The sequence below is a fragment of the Danio rerio genome, chromosome 21 (assembly GCF_052040795.2).
Source record: "Danio rerio strain M-AB ecotype USA chromosome 21, GRCz13ab, whole genome shotgun sequence".
NCBI lineage: Eukaryota > Metazoa > Chordata > Actinopteri > Cypriniformes > Danionidae > Danio > Danio rerio.
The window spans coordinates 26,410,339-26,431,177 of NC_141041.1; the positions used below are offsets into that span (position 1 = coordinate 26,410,339).

The 20,839-nt window shown below is 35.8% G+C and overlaps 1 protein-coding gene across 2 annotated transcripts; it reads left to right on the forward strand.

Moving 5' to 3' along the window:
• The first annotated feature begins 5,697 nt into the window (after positions 1 to 5,697).
• On the forward strand, positions 5,698 to 20,509 carry zgc:171740. Of its 2 annotated transcripts, NM_001109726.1 has the most exon segments (6): positions 5,815 to 5,849; positions 8,593 to 8,771; positions 10,243 to 10,713; positions 13,167 to 13,377; positions 15,350 to 15,373; positions 15,470 to 15,971. In NM_001109726.1, coding segments are annotated over 4 exon segments (822 nt in total). In that variant the 5' UTR covers positions 5,815 to 5,849; positions 8,593 to 8,771; positions 10,243 to 10,311; the 3' UTR covers positions 15,655 to 15,971.
• The last annotated feature ends 330 nt before the right edge of the window (positions 20,510 to 20,839 follow it).

Here is a 20,839-nt window from a genome sequence, read left to right on the forward strand (position 1 = left end):
TTTAGTTTCTGTGGTTGTTTTGGAGACAGCTGGAATTTGAAATGAAGCATATTTCATTCACTGAATTCATGTTAATGTCCCGTTGGGTTTGGGACCGGTACAAATCCTGTGTGAATTCTTGAACAGTATGTTTGTGATTAATAAAAACTCACTTCTTAAATTGAGTATGCCGTCTTCATTTTTAACTGAATTAATTGTGTCCTATATGACAGAAACAGAGACAGAAATGCACCATCTGGTGTGAATTAACATCTGGTGTGAGTTCAACTTAACACGTTTTAGATTAACAGGTTGTTGTTGCTGCATCGAAGTGTTGAAAATAAATGAGAACAAATAGGCTGATCATTTGAACATTTGAAGAGACAGTGTTTTGTGCTAATTAAAATATTTCACAATGCTTAAAAGCTATATTATTTTTGACTATGTAAGTTTTCATTATGGGACAATAACCATTTTCAGGGTATACCACGGTTTACAAAAGTCAGGGTTTTAAAATGGCCAACACTTTCTGTTTTTCTTTATACTATTCCTAAGGTATATGTAAGTTTTTTTTTCTTTTTTTACGTTTTTTTAGGACAACAGCATCTCCCGCAGAAAAGACATCCAAAGCCATTTTAAATAGTAAAGAAATTAGTTTTTGAAACTAATGAAGACAGCAGAAGTCAATGATTTATTTGAATGATTCAGCCTGACATGTTTACTGCTCCAAAACATTTCCAATGTTTCTTAAAGTAAAAATATATTGGCTGCATTCAAAATCGCATACTGCTCAGTAGGTACTGCCTTTGAATTTGAATTTATTACTGAAAGATAAAAAAGTATGTTCTATACAGTATGAATGTGAGTAGTATGAATGGAGCTTTGAAGAACTACGGATGCCATTTTGACACATCCACTTCACTTCCATTCATGAATTCTCTCGCAGGGTATCATGAGATAGCCCAGCGTCCATCCGATGCACACTTCAGAATCTCACGAAAAGTAGTAGGTCATCCGGGCACTTCTCGCATACTGATTTTCAATTTCATTGAATTTGGACATACTACTTGGCTCGCATACTAATTTTAACGTACTATAGTATAGAAGTATGCAAATTCAGACGTAGCGGTTGTGTTCAAAGCGGTAAAAAAGTTCTCTTTATTTTTACTCAGAAATGTAAAAAACATATGTTTTAGAGCAGTAATCACAATATTGTGAAACTGTGATTTTTTTTTTTATTTTTATCCAAGGTTATCATACGGTCAGAATCTTGTACCGGCCCATGCCTAGTTTCCAGTTAAATTTAATTTTAAACCCGCTTCAAAGCAGGTTTTATCCCAAGAAATACACAACCAAAAAAGCTGGAGAATATTTTGAAAGACCATATTTTGCACATTCTCAGATTATATCATGCTATTGTAGCTCCAGACAAATCGGTAGCATAATTAAAGCTGGGCGACATGGTGGCGCAGTAGGTAGTGCTGTCGCTTCGCAGCAAGAAGGTCGCTGGTTTGAGCCTTGGCTGGGTCAGTTGGCATTTTCTGTGAGGAGTTTTCATGTTCTCCCTGTGTTTGCGTGGTTTTCCTCCAGGTGCTCTGGTTTTCTCCACAAGTCCAAAGACATGGTATAGGTGAACTGGGTAAAATTGTCCATAGTGTATGTGTGTGAATGATAGTGTATGGTGTGTACACTGTAAAAAATGCAGGGTTCCACATAATTCATTCATGTTGTCCCAACACAAATTAAGTTAGCTTAACACTTTTAACAAATTTATGTGGATTGAACAAAAAAAATTAAGTTGTCCCAATGAAATCTCAAGAATTGTGTTGATTCAGCTGATTTTAATTATTATTTAAACAAGTTAAAATATATATTTTTTGAGTGTATGTTTCCCAGTGATGGGTTTCAGCTGGAAGGGCAAGTTCCTTCTGCGGTTCATTCCGCTGTGGTGACCCTGGATTGACAAAGGGACTAAACCGAAAAGAAAATGAATGAATAATTAAAACTGATATATTTTATATAGACGGGTCACCACAAACTACACTAAAAAATTTTGCGTTCTACTCAATTCTTCATGTTGTCCCAAAACGAATTAAGTTAACTTAATCATTTTTTACAAATTTAAGTGGACTGAACATAAAGCAATTAAGTTCTGCCCAAAATAAAAAACTTAAGAATTGTGTTGTTTCAACTCATTTTAAATAAGTATAGTTTGAACAAGCAACAAAAATAACTCTTTTCTGAGTGCAGGCTACTGTGAACTAGGTATGGCTCGATAACCAGTTTCAAGGTTTACCACGATTTGGAGAAGTCAAGGTTTGTTTTAAAACCCCTCAACTTTTCTGCTATACCGTTCCTACTGTATATTTACGTTTTTTATATGTTTGAAAATTTTTGGTTTAGTTTTTAGTGTGACGTTATGTCCACATCAAAAGCTATTGATCAGGCCACAATTCAGAAAACATCTGAATCACTTATAAACCAATATAGCATATAGAGCTATAGAGCTGAACAGTGCACACTTTACATCCATAGTAAAGAAAGATCTCCAAAGATTTCAAGAAATCAGTGTTTGAAACGAATGAAAACAGTAGAAGTCAATGATTTATTTTAATTATTTAGCCTGACATGTTTACTGCTCCAAAATATTTGATTTTTTTAATTAAAATTGTGTTCAATGGGGAAACTTTTTTTTTTACCCAGACAATTAAGAGCAGTGTAATCACAAAACTGGCATACCATGAAACCGTGATACTTTTACGTAATTATTAATCATGTTTATTAGACTTAATAAATACATTTCATTTCATCCGTTAAAATACAAGGAGGCTAATATAAAACCCTAAACCAAAAAATAAAGAATGGCAGTCTATTAATTTTTATTTAAATAAATGATATACCTGTAAACTGGCTACTGTACGATGTTATCCGCTTAAGGTCAAAATTGAAATTAAACACCATATTGCGTGTGAGCAAATGGCGTCTACAGTATGTAGTAACCCTCTGTGAAGTCTATCGCTAAAACTGCGCTCTTATTTGCCCTCACACATCTTATAGGCTAAACGTGTCGCACACAATCCACTTGTTACACCCAACAGTGTCTGAAATAGGATTTGCAGAAGGTAACCTGATTAACGAGTTAGCCAGCACTGGTCGAAGAGTCATCATGGCTTCACCTCTGATCCACTGACCTCTCTCTCCAGATTAGTCTGCTTGTTTTTCGGACACGGAGCACCTCTGATCTCTGGACAATCATGATGATGTGCTGTTCAAAGTCTGGTCAACAGCGCGCTCTTCTGGTGCAGAATGAAGCATTTCACTATCCATTGCTTCAGGTGGACAGAACATGCTTTATATGACTGCTTAGATCAGGGGTGCCCAAACATCTTCTTATGAAGGGCCAAAATCCAAACTTGAATAAGGATGGTGGGCCGAAATTAAATATACCAAAAGTTACCAATACCAAAGTTGCCATGGTATTTAATAATATTCAAAATACATTAAAAAAAACTATAATCATATCAATGATACATATAAACATTGCATTTTGCATTGTTTACATTAATGTACTTCTCACAATAAATCCATCCCATTTAGAGCACAATGTATATATATATATATATATATATATATATATATATATATATATATATATATATATATATATATATATATATATATATATATATATATATATATATATATATGATGGATAAATGCAGGTATGCGTAAATAAACCAAAATCAAGAAACCGCTTCGCTTAAAAATTCTCAGATTCTCTGGATTTGCATGGGTTTGAGTAAAATGTTATTTATTTTATTATATAGATGTCTGCAGCCTGGTTTTAGAGGGACTTTGGCTTTTTCCAGGCTGGGAGATGACCAGCTAAAACCAGCTTGACCAGCCTAGCCAGACTTGGAGCCCAGAGAAAACCAGCTATGTCCAGCTTAAACTAGGCTGGTCAAGTTGGTTTTGGCTGGTCATTTTCCAGCCTGACCAGCTAAGACCAGGCTGGAAATGGTCAATACCCCTCTTAGACCAGTCTGATCAGCCTGCTAAAATCAGTCAACCAGCCTAGGCTGGTTTAAGCTTAAGTTTAAGTTTTTTCAATAACACTAATCTAATCTAATTCTAAAAACAAATAGTTTATATTCACTCATTTATTTTATTATTTATTAATGACAATTTGAAATAAGATTTTATTTTATTAATTTTTTTACTTAAACAAGAGTAATTCCATCAAATATTCTTTTTTGACACTCCTGAATTCAAAACATTGTCTAGTTCAGAAAAAGGTTGAACACTGTCTGCATGTTTATCTTATTAGTCCAGTGGATGGCAGTATATCTCTTATAGTCGCTAAACCACAAAAGGGGAAGAAAAGCTGTGTTGCCAAACCCCTCTAAAATAAACGCAATGAAACAGTCTTTTTGATCATTTAAACTGGGATAATAGATATGGTGGTACATACAGCAAAAGTTTTTTCTTACTAAAAAGGTAAAGGAAATATCTATTAAATTTGTACATAACATTTACCCTGTTGAAAACTTATTAAAAGAAAAGATTTGGATCAGATTTTTTGAACAACGCTGAAAATCTTCCTCACTTATTTTGGTCATGCAGCTATGTGTTCCCATTTTGGAAAGATGTTAAATTATTTATCTCAAATATTACTTTACAAAAGTAATTATTTATGTTTTGTTTGTTTTTTATACAAATTTTAATGTCTGCTTACTTTATAAAGAATCTTATTCTATTTTATCAAGATTTTATATTAATTCTTGCTGTGAGGGTGACAGCAAACAACCTATTGATATTCTTGATTTCTTTCCTCTTGTTTTTTCTTCTTTTTCGGTCTTTATTGGCACCATTGTAAATATTCAAATGAGTAATTTTGTAAATGGTGTGTATCAAATGTATCTTTCTGTTATACAGTAAATGTTCAAACAATAAAATAAAATTGATTAAATAAATAAAAAACGAATGCAAGGTGTCATGGGAAGTTTACCCCAAAATGACATTTTGTTTGTAATTTACTCACATGTAGCCATTCAAAATGAAGGTGAGCTTTTTTCTACAGTAAAATGTTGACCAAGATTTTTTGCTGAAACTAAAAGTCAATGCCTTTGAGAGCAAAAACAAAAACAGGTCAGCAATGCATGTGGCTCCTGATGGTACATTGTGCATCTGTGAAGCAAAATTATCAGTCTGTACATCCAAACAAAATGGTTGTTCCCATATTGTAAGGAAAAACAGGAGTAATCTAGCTTTGCCTGTATATGTTTTTGATTCTTCAAATGGTGAATGACGCTTGTTACATTTTATGAATCACCATGAAGCACACTTTAAAATCACTGTTAATTTATTGAGAGTAAATTAGAAGCAAACCTTTAAAATAACTGGAAAGTTTCTTTACAATCATTTTGGCAGCTAAAATGCCTCAAGATTCTCTCAAACTGTTGTAATATATATTATTATTATTTATTTATTTTTTAACTTCTGTTAAATTAGTTTTCTCACACAATCAGAGATTCAAACAGCTTCCTCTTAGAAAAATAAAGTACTGCTGTATGTTTAACAATGGTGCTAGTTTGTAACTTGAGTTTTTTTTCTAAATGTAAAATAAAAAAGGACTTAAATCAGTGGATATGGCAACACCGAGAGAACCCCTCGTTTATGAAGGCGCCGGCTTTTCTCGCGTGAACACGTTCCGACGTCATACATCTTTGCGTAAATCGGGAGAACTGCAGAGCGATTTCACCTATATTACAGTACAGGACGTGCTCGTTCATATAGTATTTTATCTTTTATGCGTCCTCATTAAACACAGATATCATGGATATTATAGGACTCGGCAACGGCTATTTGAGGTGAGTCCTCTAATAATGCTTTCAGTGTGCTTAATTATATTCTGCAAGATACTGGACGGCTCTATCTCAAAACCCAGAGACCTGCCTACCTAGACAGCATCACAAGCGCACATCATCACCAGGTTGTCTAGGTAGACAGCTCACTGACTTCTCGCATGCATAGATATTAGATGCATTATTGCAGCTCAATAATAATTCCCAATAGAAAACCCAGAACTAGAGCTCTTCACCATTGCTACCTTTTGGAAAACGAGCTGGGCCAAAGTGATCTGGCCATTTTAAATGTTATGTCCATGTCTGATTATGATATATAACCCTAATAAGCACACGTGCTGTTGAAATCCAGATTAGGTTATTTAAAATAATATTGCTATGTACAGTTTGTATTTTTATTTATATATATATATATATATATATATATATATATATATATATATATATATATATATATATATATATATATATATATAACATAAAGGATATAAAGCTTTAAATGAAAATATGAAAATATATAACAATACATAATACAATATACATATGGTATGAAATATTTAATTACTTGTTAAAATATGAAAATTACTAAAGCTGAAATAAATTATGATTTAAAATACCAAAAAATGAAAAAGCACATACAATTATTAAAATAATAAATTACACTACAGTGTAAAAGTTTAAACATAAAAAATAACATAGCATTTAAAATAGTGATTAAAAAACTCTCTGTTAATTAACAATTTCTACGGAGCGACTCCGTGGCTCGCTCGGTGGTTAGCACTGTCACCTCACAGTAAGAAGGTCGCTGGTTTGAGCCCCTGCTCAGTTAGTATTGCTGTGTGTAGTTTGTATGATCTCTCCGTGTTGGTGTGGGTTTTCTCCGGGTGCCTCGGTTTCCCCCTCAAGTCCAAAGACTTGCACTATAGGTGAATTAAATAAGCTTAATTGACCGAAGTGTATGAGTGAATGTAAGAGCGTATGGATGTTTTCCAGTGGGTTGCAGCCAAAAGGGCATCCACTTTGTAAAACTAATGCTGGATAAGTTGGTGGTTCATTCTGCTGTGGCGACCCCTGATGAATAAAGGGACTGAGCTAAAGGAAAATATGTTTTACGCAGCAAATGCCCTTCCAGCCGCAGCCTAGTACTGAGAAACACCCATACACACTCATTCACACACACACTCATACACTAATGCCAATTTAGCCTAACCAATTCACCTGTACCACATGTCTTTGGACTGTGAGGGAAACCAGAGCACTCGGAGAAAACCCACGCAAGCACAGGGAGAACAAACTCCACACAGAAATGTTGACTCATCCAACTGGGACTCAAACCTTTTTGCAACCTTTTTGCTGTTAGGCAACAATGCTAACTAATGAGCCACCATGTCACCCAAAATAATATCATGAATTACAAAATAGGGAAAACTGCAAATTTACAGGGTTATTTTTACGGAGTTATAGCCTGTTCATAATTCTGTTTAAAAGTTTAACCAGAGTACAACATTGTAGACTTTTTAAAAAAATAAGTTAGAATGACCATAAAATGAAGATTTTATGTGCACTGACATGGTTTTTCTAGTACTGATGTATCTTTGTCATTTATTTATTAAAGATTTGGCCTTTTTGTCTTTATAAGATACGACAGGAAGCGAAGTGCGAGATAGAGGGGGGAAGTAAGGTTGGGAAATGTCTTCGAGCAGGGATTCAAACTCGGGACGCGTTGACGTGTTACTGCACCATATATCGGCGTGCTAACCACTAGACCAGTGGTAACCAAACTTGTTCCTGGAGGGCCGGTGTGCTGCAGGTTTTAGCTCTAACCCTAATCAAACACACCTAAACACGCTAATCAAGGTCTTACTAGGTTTACTTGAAACACCCAGGCAGGTGTTTTTAAGCAAGTTGGAGCTAAACCCTGCAGGGACACCGGTCCTCCAGGACCGAGATTGGTGACCCCTGCTCTAGACTATTGCGCTGACAAATATTTCAAGAATTCACACTTAGCTCATGATTTACGTAGCTTGTTTGGCATGCTGTCCAAGGAGAGAGCCCTGAGCTCAAGGGATCCTAGGGCCTAGGGCTCCCCCCTTTCGGAGTGCGAGGGGAAATTGAGCTCAGGTCGATCTTAAACTCCCCTGCTGCTAAGGCCAGGGTGAACTTCCTAAAAGTAAGACAAGAAAAAAGATTTAGGCTTGTTTTATCTAAAATAAGAGCATATTTGGACGGTGGGAGGAAACCGGGGAGAGCGTGAAAAAACCCTTGCGTCAGACCGGAAACGCGGGGTCATGCGTTAAGTTTCGCAGGTTGCTGCGGTACAAAGTTGAAAGTGCGAAATCGCATCACTTGACTGTGTGAGACCAACCAGGGATCAAAACATGACCTCTCTGGACAGAGATTTAAAACATGGAGCAATCATTCGCTTTTTTAATGCCTAATAATCTTGTTTCTTGCCCTTTTTCGCAGCGCAGCAAAACAGAATTTTGCATTATCAAACTCTAGTGTGATCGAAGCTTAAACCTTTTAATATTAAACTTCATTTGTCATTTATTCTGCTGTTGTTGTACTATTTACACTGACTAGTCCATATTAAAGTGTTTCTTTAGCCATTATATGACTTGATTGGGCTTAAAATGATCACTTTACACTTCTTTTGTTGGAAAAAGCGAGTTATCCTTTTAATAGCAAAGGGAAATGGCTCAGATACAGTAATCCAGACTAATTTAGAATAATTGTGTTGTCTGGGCAGGATGGGTTGTGCAGAGCTTCTGTTATAGCTATTTGCTCTGTGTGGAAATCACCGCCACCGTGGAAGAAAACGGCAGCTCATGGCACCAGGCCTACACGAACTCGGGCTCCAGCCCCCTTCCAGCACCACCTGAACACTTGTGCAAGGCCTGCGGAGGCCAGTTTGACACTGTAAGAACGGTACGTTTGCTAAGATTGACTCTGCTGTTTGTGGAAGATTGTTTCTGTCATATTAACAAAAAAAGAAAAGATAGTTGTGAATTTTTAATCTCACAGTTCTGTTTTATTTTGTGTTTACCACAGAATCAAAAATAAAAGCTGTATACTAACAAGTTAATTCCAACTTTCTCTAACAGTTCTTACTTTTCTCTTGCCGTTGCAAGTTTACATTGCAATTCTTTCCCCTCTCAGTTCTCTGTTTTATATCTGCATTACTTTTTGTTCAGCTCTAAAAATATTAGAATAATTTGAGTTTTTTTGTCTGAATTCTGTTTTCTTTTCACTTCTTTTTTCTACCGAAGAATTAAAATGCTTTCAAGAGTTCACACTTAGATATTGCTTGACACTATTAGCAGGTTTGGCATGCTGTTCCGGGAGAAAACCCTGAGTTCAGAGATAATTGCGGTCAGGGCTTCCGCCTGGTCAATGAGTATGTAAAAGGTTACAAGATCATTCTTAAGAGCTCCCTGTGGTAAAGGAAAAAATGGGCAGATGGGGTGGATGAGGGGATTCTTTAAAAAATGAAGATAAGGCTGGATGGGCTACCTATAGTTTGGAATAATCCAGTTGGCTTACTAAGGATTACAGATGAGAGACCAGCCATGATCAATCATATCTTGTGCTCCTTTTGAAATTAGTTTGTGAAACTTCATTTTAAAAAAATCTTAGAATTTTGAGTTTACATCTCGCTTCTATTTTCTTTTAACTTATTAAAAACTTTTCATTTCTCTTTATTTGTCAATTTGAAATTTATATGACAATTTTGACTGATGGTTTTTATTTCAGTTTTTCTTTGAATTCTGAGTTTTTATCTGAGTTTCCTACAGAATTAACTATGACAACTGACATCTGCCGACAATTCTAACTTTTTTCTTTTTTTTTTTTCATATCTCAAATCTTTTTTTTTTATTGTTGATTGCTGATTTATCTCACAATTCACAACAGGAAAAAAATTCAAATTGTGAAATGTTTTTGTATATGTACGGTATATAAATGTACAGTTAAAGTCAAGGGACTTTCTTCAAAAAAAAAAATATTGTAGGAATTACTGTGGGCAATTCCTTCGTCTGATAAACATCACTTACAATTACAGTTTTACAGAAGGGCGAGAGTCATTTTGCCTTTAACTGTACATATATTCACTGAAAAAAAGAAAATTGCAAAACTGTAGCAAACAATTTGCATTGGCTGAATTTAAAGAGATAAAATTTAGTAATGTTCAACTTTATTTGTTTGTTTAAATTCAGCCCATATAATTTGTTTGCAACATCTTACCTTAAAACATTTTGTAAATCCAATTATTAATTTTATTTCAGTGTACAATGTAAATAAAAAACATCCATATCTATTAACCCAAAAAGCCCAGAAATTTTTTTTTTATTATTTTATTCCATTGTTCTCACAGATGTGTCCATTTTTGTTTATCGTATAGCATGTCTGCGTGGACTGCAAGAACAGCTTCTGCGGCCGCTGCTCGGTGCAGGCTGATCTCCATCCGCGGATGTGCTTCACCTGTCAGCGGCTTCACTGCACCTTCTTTGAGCGGGCAGACTTGATGAGGCTGAAGGTGAAGGACCTGCGCGACTATCTCCATCTGCACCAAACCCCCACGCAGATGTGCAGAGAGAAGGAGGAGCTGGTGGAGCTGGTGCTGGATCAACAGGCTCCCAGAGGCAGCAGCGGTGGTGGCGCACAGTCCCGCTCACAGCCGTCACAGCCTCCTCTAGCTGAATCTGAAGCCCTCACAGAGGAAGAGGATGAAGACGAGGAGGAGGAAGATGAAGAGGAAGAAGAGGAGGAGGAAGAGGAAGAAGAAGAAGAAGAGGTAGAAGGAGGGGATGGAGCTGTAGATGGAGAAGGAGAAGAAGAGGGTGAGGAAGAGGATGAAGATGATGAGGAAGAGGTATGAATGTTACTAATATTCTGAGTGTGCCTCACACAGGTTATTGGGCTTGGCAAAACCACCTGTAGAAAACACACTCATTAATCTCTCTGATGCTTTGACACTTGCATCACTTGCATCAGACACTTTCTTACAATCACTCTATATATCTTTCTAAAAAGGTGAATGAGATTGACAAACCACCTCTTCTCCATATATAATACCCCCCACCCCCCCACCCCCCACAACCCCCACCGCCCAGCTCAGATTTGGCATAAATCTGGCAGAGCAGGCATTCATCCAGCACTGGCATACATCACGTGGGCCTAACATGGCCCTGGTTTGGCAGAAGTAGCACCGTTTTTAAGGCGGCACACAATGCTTGGGCAAGATGTAAAATGTAGTTTTTGGCCCAGATGTTAGTAAATGATATGTGGGCCTTGTAAGTTTGGTCTATCGTGACCCACATTTAAAATAAATTATTATTTTCAAATAAAGAAAAAAAATTCTACCAATCAAGTCGCTTTGAGAAAAAGCACGCCCATAGCATGCCTAAAGCACAATGATTCGTGGGTTTATCAATTTCATTGCAGTCGTGACATATATGGCCCAGTTCAGGCTCATTCAATTCATTCATTTATTCATTCGTTTTCTTTTCAGCTTATCCCCTTTATTAATCAGGGGCTGCCACAACGGAATGAACCGCCAGATTATCTAGCATATGTTCCCTTCCATCTGCAACCCATTACTGGGAAACACCCATAAACTCTTGCATTCACACACATACACTACGGAAAATTAAGCTTATCCAATTCACCTATAGCGCATGTCTTTGGACTTTTAGGGTAAATCGGAGCACCTGGAGGAAACCCAAGCGAACACGGGGTGAACATCCCACATACTGTAGCAAAATATCTCTGGCCCAGCTCTGGCCCACACAATCAACTTTTGCTTGGGCTAAACAAGGGCTGTGTTTGCAAGGGCTAAACACAGGCCAAATCTGGGCCAAGCAAAAGCAAGTCTCAGCCAAGTTAAAAATCCATAACTGAGCCTGAATTGGGGCAGCACGGTGGTGCAGTGGATATCGCTGTCGCCTCACAGCAGGAAGTTCGCTGGTTTGAGTCCTGACTGGGCCAGTTGATATTTCTGTGTCACAGAATGTGGGATTCTCTTAGTATAATTGTTGAATCAAAAATTGCTGAATGCCTCTTTGACCCTACAAAAGTGTCTGCTAAATGTAAATGATGTAACAACAGTATTGCTAGACAAAAAAAAGCTTTTCTCATTAGTTGTTTTTTTTTTTTTTAATAATTTGGTGGTGGTTGATTCAGTGTTGGTTTGTGAAGAAAGATTCACTTTTTCTGGCTTATTGCAATTTGATCCTTCAAATAAAGAATTATGTGATGAAATCCACTTTTTGCTGAGTATTCATGTAAACTGATAATGGCATCTAATGTGAAGGCAGCTAGGAGACATTATCAGTATATAATATGTTAAAGTGACAGCAGACCCTAATAACTCACATTTTATGCTGTTACTTTTAATCAAATAATAAAAGAACAAAAGCATTGCTCTGGTCTGAATAGTTAGCTTTATTAACATATGTAGAGTTCGTTTGCTCTATATCTGTATATCTGAATTTTGTGACTGTTTTTGAGCACACCAGCTATTAATTAGTCTTAACAAACTAAAAACTATCTAAATAATTCTAACTAAATGTTTTTTTTAATTTCATGGGACCTTAAATACAAACATGCACCTGAAATATATGAACACAGCCTCATTTAAAATACGTGCTTAGGCCTACATTTTTGTGAAACCTCAAAAACATACTTTAAAATTAATTTGTCTTCAGTTTCAATGTAAAAAAATAAATTCTGCAGGGCAGTAATATAAAGAAATGTGGTTCTTTTTCACAATAATGATATTTAATGGGACATATTGACAAAAATGATTATTTTCATGCAGCTCTTTTCACAACACCAAAGAGGTAAATGTTATTTAAAATCAAGCTAAATTTAATAAAATGCTATTGGTTGGGTTTAAGGAAAGGTTCAGGTCTGTGATCTGAATAAGCTCCACCTTCTCATGGATATGTACTAGAAGGACATGTATCTGAAACGTTCAACAAAATGTACAACTCAAATTTTTTTACATTTGCAAAAATGTAGACAGTGCTCTTTAGTGGATTTTTCATCTTTAACATTCCCGAAACAACATGTTTTTTGTTTTGCAGAAATGAGGCTGAGGCACATATTTCCAGTAAGCCTGTACTGCATAGAGTATTCACTGATCATTTTTAGAAATATCAATAGCATTTGTATTCAATCTTTTATTGCTGAAATCAAATTGAATCAGATTCAATTGAGTGGTGAGCTTGTGACTCAGAATCAAATTGAATTGAATCTGAATTGATCGTTGCATTTTCTAATGCTATTATGTAATATCATTTATTATAACTGTGCTTGATGCAGTCGACAGACAGTGAGGAGACGCTGGTGCACAGCAGAAGAGCCTCTCTGTCAGATCTGAGCAGCGTGGAGGACATCGAAGGCCTCAGTGTGCGGCAGCTAAAGGAGATCCTGGCACGCAACTTTGTGAACTATCAAGGCTGCTGTGAGAAATGGGAACTAATGGAGAAGGTCACCCACCTCTTTAATGATCAGAAAGACCTTCACAACTTGGGTATGTTTGTCTGCATGAACGCCCTCACAAACAGATATTATGAAAGTCAATTGTTAAAACTGCATTATGCTTTCATTTCATGCATTTGTCTTTGGTGGACACTAGGGGCGTTCCTAGACATAAAGCTCTACTGGGGCACGGCACCCTCAAACCCACACTGTATATTTATTAGTCTTTTGATTAATAATACAAAAAAATAAGTAATTATAAATAAATGTATTATTATTATTATCATCATTCATTCATTCATTTTCTTGTCAGCTTAGTCCTTTTATTAATCCGGGGTCGCCACAGCGGAATGAACCACCAACTCATCCAGCAAGTTTTTGCGCAGTGGATGCCCGTCCAGCCGCAACCCATCCCTGGGAAACATCTACACACACATTCACACACACACTCATACACTATGGACAATTTAGCCTACCCAATTTACCTATACCGCACGTCTTTGGACTGTGGGGGTAACCGGAGCACCCAGAGGAAACCCACGCAAATGCAGGGAGAACATGCAAGCTCCACACAGAAACGCCAACCGAGGCTCGAACCAGCGATCTTTTTACTGTGAGGCGACAGCACTACCTACAGCGTCACTGCTTCGCCCATTATCATCATCATACAATTATTCTTCTAAATAAATAACTGGAAAACAATGTAAAGACACAACTGAAGCGATATGCTAAGATCATTTAGAAATCTGCATAAATATTAATTTTATTAGTATTAAATACTATAGAATACAAAAAAAAAGTTTTATCGAATCTGTTGTCTTAGACTTGACACATGGTCAAGAATTTATTAAGTTTTACCTCTCTTACTAATCATACATGCTTTCTACTTCATAGTAAAAAAATCTATCAAGAGCCATGCTGTCAAATTAGGATAGTCATCATAATATTTAAACTTTAGTTTTGTCAATTTGCAAAACTCACTGCATGCCGACACCTCTTTTATGACGTTTTCACAGTGCAAGAGTGGTGCGTACTTTTTCGACGTGCATATCAACAACCGGGACTCTCAGCGGGAACAGAGTAGCACGTCAGTTCAGCAGAAGCGCTGCGTAGGGCACGAGTATGGTTTTCTGCGTGCAGTTTGCTTTTTGATAAAACTACATGGCTTTCACCAGCGTTGGTTTGGATGCACATAGAGAATAACGTCTTTATTCTGAGATTACCACTCTTAATAAATACACTTGCATTTAAAGTAAATAATGTCTGAAATTATTTACTGGGGCACTGGCAATCTTTACTGGGGCACATGCCCTTGTAAATGGAGTCTAGCGACACCCCTAGTGGGCACCCAGTATTTTGGGGAGACTTGAATAAGTCAGTAGCTTCTTTCACTCTATAATATCAGTAAATATCTATAAAATAACCAGAATAACTTTACTGGTAAAAAAAATGCATGTTAATGAACATTTTCCAGAAAAGTATGTATGTGTGAAAGGGTCTTGTGACATTATAAAGATGCAATACTCTTGAAATTATACATTTGAAATGACCAACTTCTATGGCAATGGTTGAAACGTTTGTCTCGTTGACCTTTATCTGGAGAACCGGCTGCTGGAGGGTTTCAGTCACTCTAGGACGGCTCACCAAGTCAGTTAAATAGAGTTTGTCAGATAATTACTGAAATTGCCAGCAGGTACCAGAATAACACTAATAACTGAGAGATTCAACCTTTTAAAAGGTTTTCTAAAGGTTAATGTGACACTGAAAACTGGAATAAGTTACATTATTAAGTTAAAACATTATAGTAGGACTTTTTAGTAATAAAAAAAGAATTTAAATTAAACAATATATTAAAAGTTTGAAGTGTCCATAATATGAAAATAAAAGTAAATACATTACACAACACATTCAGTACACTGTAGTTTTACAAGGTAGAAATGTAGCCTAAATTGCTGCAGTATCTGTTTGCTGTTATACTTGAAATTTACTGGAACTGACATCCTTGCTCTTTCTTTTACTTTTAGTTTCAAATACAAATACAGAAGCAGGTATGTTTTATCACTATTATTGTGAAAAGCTGTAGTTAGAACTATTTTAAAATGATAAACTTGTCGCATATGCTGAATCTGTCACCATTCCTCCAGCTGATCCTGCGGAGCCCAGCGGACAGGAGGAGAACCTGTGTAAGATCTGCATGGACTCTCCAATTGACTGCGTGTTGCTGGAGTGTGGACACATGGTCACATGCAGCAAGTGTGGAAAACGAATGAACGAGTGTCCCATCTGCCGCCAGTATGTGGTTCGAGCCGTGCACGTCTTCAGATCGTGAAATTTGGGTGCAAAGACACAGATCGGCCCCCTGCAGGTTGTTTTCTGATAATGTTCCATTTTGCCTCTTTGTTTATCAGTTTACATTATTAAATGCACTTTTTGTTTTTTTATTGTTGCAATGGTGCGGCTTAGAAGTTATTTGCACTTTTATTTAGGCTTTGTTTTTTTTATTTCCATAATACAACATTTTTATTTCACGGTTTCTATTTCATGGTTTGGTCATATATATATATGAGCAAACAATGTTTAAAGTTGTATTGAAGACACATGTTCATTGGAAGTTTACACAAAAATGAAACCTTCCTGATTATTTACTCACTGTATCAATCTTTCAATGACTGTTGCTGTAAATGCAAATGAGATTGTGCTACCAGCCTTATTTTAAAAAGAGGACGGAGCTACAAACGCTTATGCTTTAGCATAGCGGCAGATTTAAAAACAGGAAGAATGCTATCTCTGTGAAAAACTGAAAATGTCAAAAGAAATGGCTCAGAAGAAGGCAGTCTATGGAGACAACAGTGCTCATTTGTGCATTTTAAAACTCAAAATGCTTGAATGGTGGATGGCTGCTTCTCACTCTGGGCTGTTTATGCTAATGAGGGAGAGATCATCACTAATGGGCAGGGCTTTCCCCCTCTGATGACATGTACTAAGGAAGAATGTCAATCAAAGTGTTTCTGCAGGCAGTTTTTATAAAGTGTGATTATAAAAAATATAATTAATTACTTTTTACCATTGGAGGCTGGCTATATTCACACACTTCTGCCACACAATTGTTATGTTTAACAACAATATGTTAAAACCTTTTAGTATAAGTGAATATAAATACAATAATCAACAAGTTTACATAAAACAATCAGCCACATAACACAACTACAATCATTTAATGCACAATAACAGAAACAGTATTAATGACAGCACACTAGTCTGTTTTCTACAAACCAGCTTCAAATTCTACCGATTACTTGTCCGAAATATACCCATATTTGCATTCTCTGGCAAAAACCATGACATCTCTCCTCACTAATGTAATGTTCTGACCTATCATGAGATGTTTCAAACACAAAACCACAAACAACAGTCTGATGCAGTGCTGACATCTTGTGGACAAACTAAGCAATGCAAAAAGGATTCAGAGCACATGTGCGAGCTGCTCATACGTCAAATGCATAGTTAGAACAATTGAGTTGTGCTCATGCAGTGAGCAGGTTTAATAACATATTAAAATTATATTCATTATGATTAATAATTGAAAATCTAGTTTATTGAGTTCTTAATAAAAAAGCACATTTCATACTTCCTGCGCATGATATTTCAATCAATAGCCCAGGCATTTAAATGGCATCAAACTGAAACACAGAAATCTGCATTCCTATATATTTATATTAGCGCTGGGTTTTAGTATCCAACCTTCCTTGTAAGATGTCATAACCTAAAACTGGACTGCAAAACTCAACCAATGTGTGCATTTTTTAGTTTTTCATAAAAATTTGTCCGTGACTGTGAGAAAATAATCAGCAATTTGTTTTATTTTTGGGTGAGCAATTTCTTTATGAGCCCCAAATAGTGTGTCTATTTGTGTTACCAACACAGTATTTACCAGAGTGGAATAAACTTGGAAATTTCCAGGATGTGAAAACAGGGTAAGAGAGATCATTTTATATTTTAGTTGGAGCACTAATTCATATGTTTTGTCGTCATACATGTATATACATAGATGCCTCATTAGTGGTTGTTTTTATTGGCTGCTATATGTAAACTATCTGCCGTTTTTAATGTGACCACTCTGATGGTCATTCCACATATGTTTAAAATATGAAATAAAGTATTGGTATGCGTTTCTAGTGAGTAGGTGCTATTTCCCAGGCTCTTCTAGATGACTTGGGCAGAAACAGTTGCTTCCAAACTGCAGACAGAGAAACTTTCTTTCTGGCAGGATATTTGCTTCAGTTAATTTCTACTTTAATCACAATGGTGTCTAATTCTCCACCAATACTAGTAATTCTAAAGTCAGTGTTAGTCACAAGGTGCTCATTACTGCCTACATAACTGTGTTAACCTTAAAACATTTTAACAGTGATAAACAGGTGTACATTTTTTCAGGAATTGTATCTTCAATTTGAAACTTTTTAACAACTCACATTTACTGACATGATTACAGTGTTTTAACTATTCACACATATGACAACTGCAAGTTTACGAATGTATCACAGTTATGGTTATATAGGAACATTTTCATTTGAAAACTTTGTTTTGTTTTATGGAAAACTGATGCATATCCCTGATTTTTTTTTTCTCTCTCTCAAACTGAATGTAGATGAAAATTCAGTTCCTCTTGACATTTGCATTCTAAAATTACAGATTTTTGACAGTAGCTTTTCTCAAAACATATGGCATTGTTTACTTAAATTCCTCTGTTTTTCTGTGAAAATACACAAATCTTGTAAAACTGTTATTTTCTTGATGTCAAAAATCATTGTATTCGCCAAATACTGGAGGGACTGAATTGTAAAAACCATCTGTTAACACAGATTAACTTACAAAAGAGACATCTAGCTAAAAAATTGACTTTGACAGGATATGCAACCTGTACATATCTTTTTGATATCTTTGTGTTTTATGTATTTGCATATTTATCACTGAAACAACTACACGATGAAGCTGAAAATTTCTCGATTACCCACTGCCATTGTTTTACTCTTCACTGCAATATTTTAGTCAGTCCAAACCCAATGCACTCAAAAAAGATTTTTGCTGCTTGTTCAAATGACTTATTTAAAGTAAAATGAGCTGTCAACACAATTCTTGAGTGTTTTGGGAACAACTTAATTGTTTTATGTTAAATCCACTTAAAATTGTAAAAACAGTTAATTTTTAAGTTAATTTAACCGATTTATATTGGGACAACATGAAAGAATTGTTTGGAACAAGTGCATACGCTGTAAAAAAATGCTAAGTTTCACACAATTGGTTTGTGTTGGGACACCATGAAGGAATTAACTTAACTTGTGGATTGAACATAAAACAATGAGCTACATGCACAGCTAGTGTTTTTCAGCCAATCATAAACTTCTGGTAAAAGCTTAATGTGACTATTTTCAATTTCATAAAGTTCCTTTTACAACTTCGATGTTGCACTGTAGTTACAATACACTCAGTTAAATAGACTTAAGCATTCTTTTAGTTGTTGTAAAGACATGGCGGGGGAGAATGGAATGTAATGCAGTACTGCTTGTCCGATCTGAGACCCACTTTACATTGTATGCATCAGGCAGGGAAGATCACTGTTTTTTTTTAAGAAATAAGACTCTTCATGAGTTCACACTTAGATACTGTTTGACAACTTGTTAGCAAGTTAGCAGGTTTGGCATGCTGTCACGGGAGAGAACCCTGAGCTCGGAAATAGTTGAGCCCAGGGCTCCCGCCAAGTCCATAGAGCATGTGAGGGGAGTACGAGATCAGGTGTTCTGGAGAGCCCCCCTTGGCAAAAGAGGAAAGGAGGAGAAGGGGTGGATGGGGGGTTACTTCGGGAAAATGAAGATAAGGGAGTAGTTCTTTGCTAGGTTACTTATAGTGAGTTTGGATCGATCTGATTGGCTAGCTAATGAGTGTAGATGAGTGGCCAGCTGCAGTCAATCATATCACGTGCTCCTCTCAAAATTAGTTTGTAAAACTTCATTAAATGTGGCAATTTTATAATGAAGAGACAGTTCACCAGAAGTGTTGAGGTTGGCTGGGCTGAAAAGTCTGTGTGCATATACCCCATTAAGTTGTCCCAAACCTTAAGAATTGTGTTGTTTTAGCTCATTTTGAATAAGTACTTTAAACAAACACCAAATATATTTTTTTTTAAGTGTGGACTTTCTAAATTTCACAGAATATTCTAAAAAAGTTGATGGTAAACAGAAACCTAGCACAAAACTTGTGAGCAATGAGCTTTCATAGCTTTCAATTTGTTCTGTTTTACAATTAAAAAATAAACGGGCGATAAGAAATTAACGTTTTAAGTACCGGTACACCCTTTTGTCAAAATCCATGTAATTTATGTTATGTAATAGCAAAGGTGCCCAAATATGTATGTGTGTGTGTATGTGCCAAGTGGAGTTATATCCCTTGAAACATCAGTAGGTTGTGTTGCGGTGTGAAAATCGAAATATCTACATGAATTTTGTGATAATAAAAAGATAACGTTAAATTAAAACTTGTGTGAAAATAAAATAGCACTATTTGGAAGCTAATGTGTATTTGCAAATATATCTACATTGAATGCAGCACTGAGAAATTATGTACAAACAGAAAAATGACCGTTTAGACAAGTAAAACATTGGATGTGTATCTAGACACGTATTTATGAATTATTAAAAAAAAAAAAGCATACAAGGAAAAAATAAGCTCTGCATGTATGAGCAATGGAGGAAAAGATAAAGAGAAGTACTATTGAAAGGTGCTTAGAAATGCTTGAACAAACTTTTTCTGGGTGAGTGGATCCTCTGTAATCACTTTTGTGTATATTCTTTTGTAAATTGTTTGTTTTTAGATGATTTGAACTGTGACTTTCTTTTGAACTGTATGAAATATAATTCAAATCAGCTGATAACTCAAACTCTGTTGCAGGTGTGGTCAACATTTATCATGTAACTAGCATGTCAGATTGCCAATATTGTCTTCAATATGCAGTGAGCCTGATGTGCTATCAATGCTGTATTTCTGCAAAACGCTACATTGGAAGCTGATAAGGTTTATAATTATTGACAAATTTATATATATTTTTAAATTTTGTTACTCTATATGGTTGTTATTGTGCAAATATTTGTTTCATTTTTTGTATTAATAAACAAACGTACAACAGCGAAGCATTTGTCACATGTGATTTACTTAAATAACTGTACGATTTTGATTTAAACCTCTGATTTCAAACGGATAATTTACCAATCATTTTAATCCTGTCATCATTTACTCCAACTTTGTTTTAAATATTTTTGCACTTCTTTCTTCTGTTGATCACAAAAAAAGTTTTTTTGAAGAATGTTGGAAACCTGTAACTATTGACCTCCATCATGTTTTCTTTTTCATATGGAACTACATAGTTAAATGTTTTTTGCTATCTTCAAAATATCTACACTACCTGACAAAAGTCTTGTGGCCTATGCAAGTGTTAGGAACAACAAATAATAACTTGACAT

Excerpts from the sequence above, each read along its gene's own strand:
- zgc:171740 (XM_087300349.1), top strand. The coding sequence starts at position 10,312 with ATGTGCTTCACCTGTCAGCGGCTTCACTGCACCTTCTTTGAGCGGGCA. Across the intron at positions 10,714-13,166 it reads ATGAAGATGATGAGGAAGAG|TCGACAGACAGTGAGGAGAC; the intron begins GTATGAATGTTA and ends TGCTTGATGCAG. Across the intron at positions 13,378-15,469 it reads GAAAGACCTTCACAACTTGG|CTGATCCTGCGGAGCCCAGC; the intron begins GTATGTTTGTCT and ends CCATTCCTCCAG.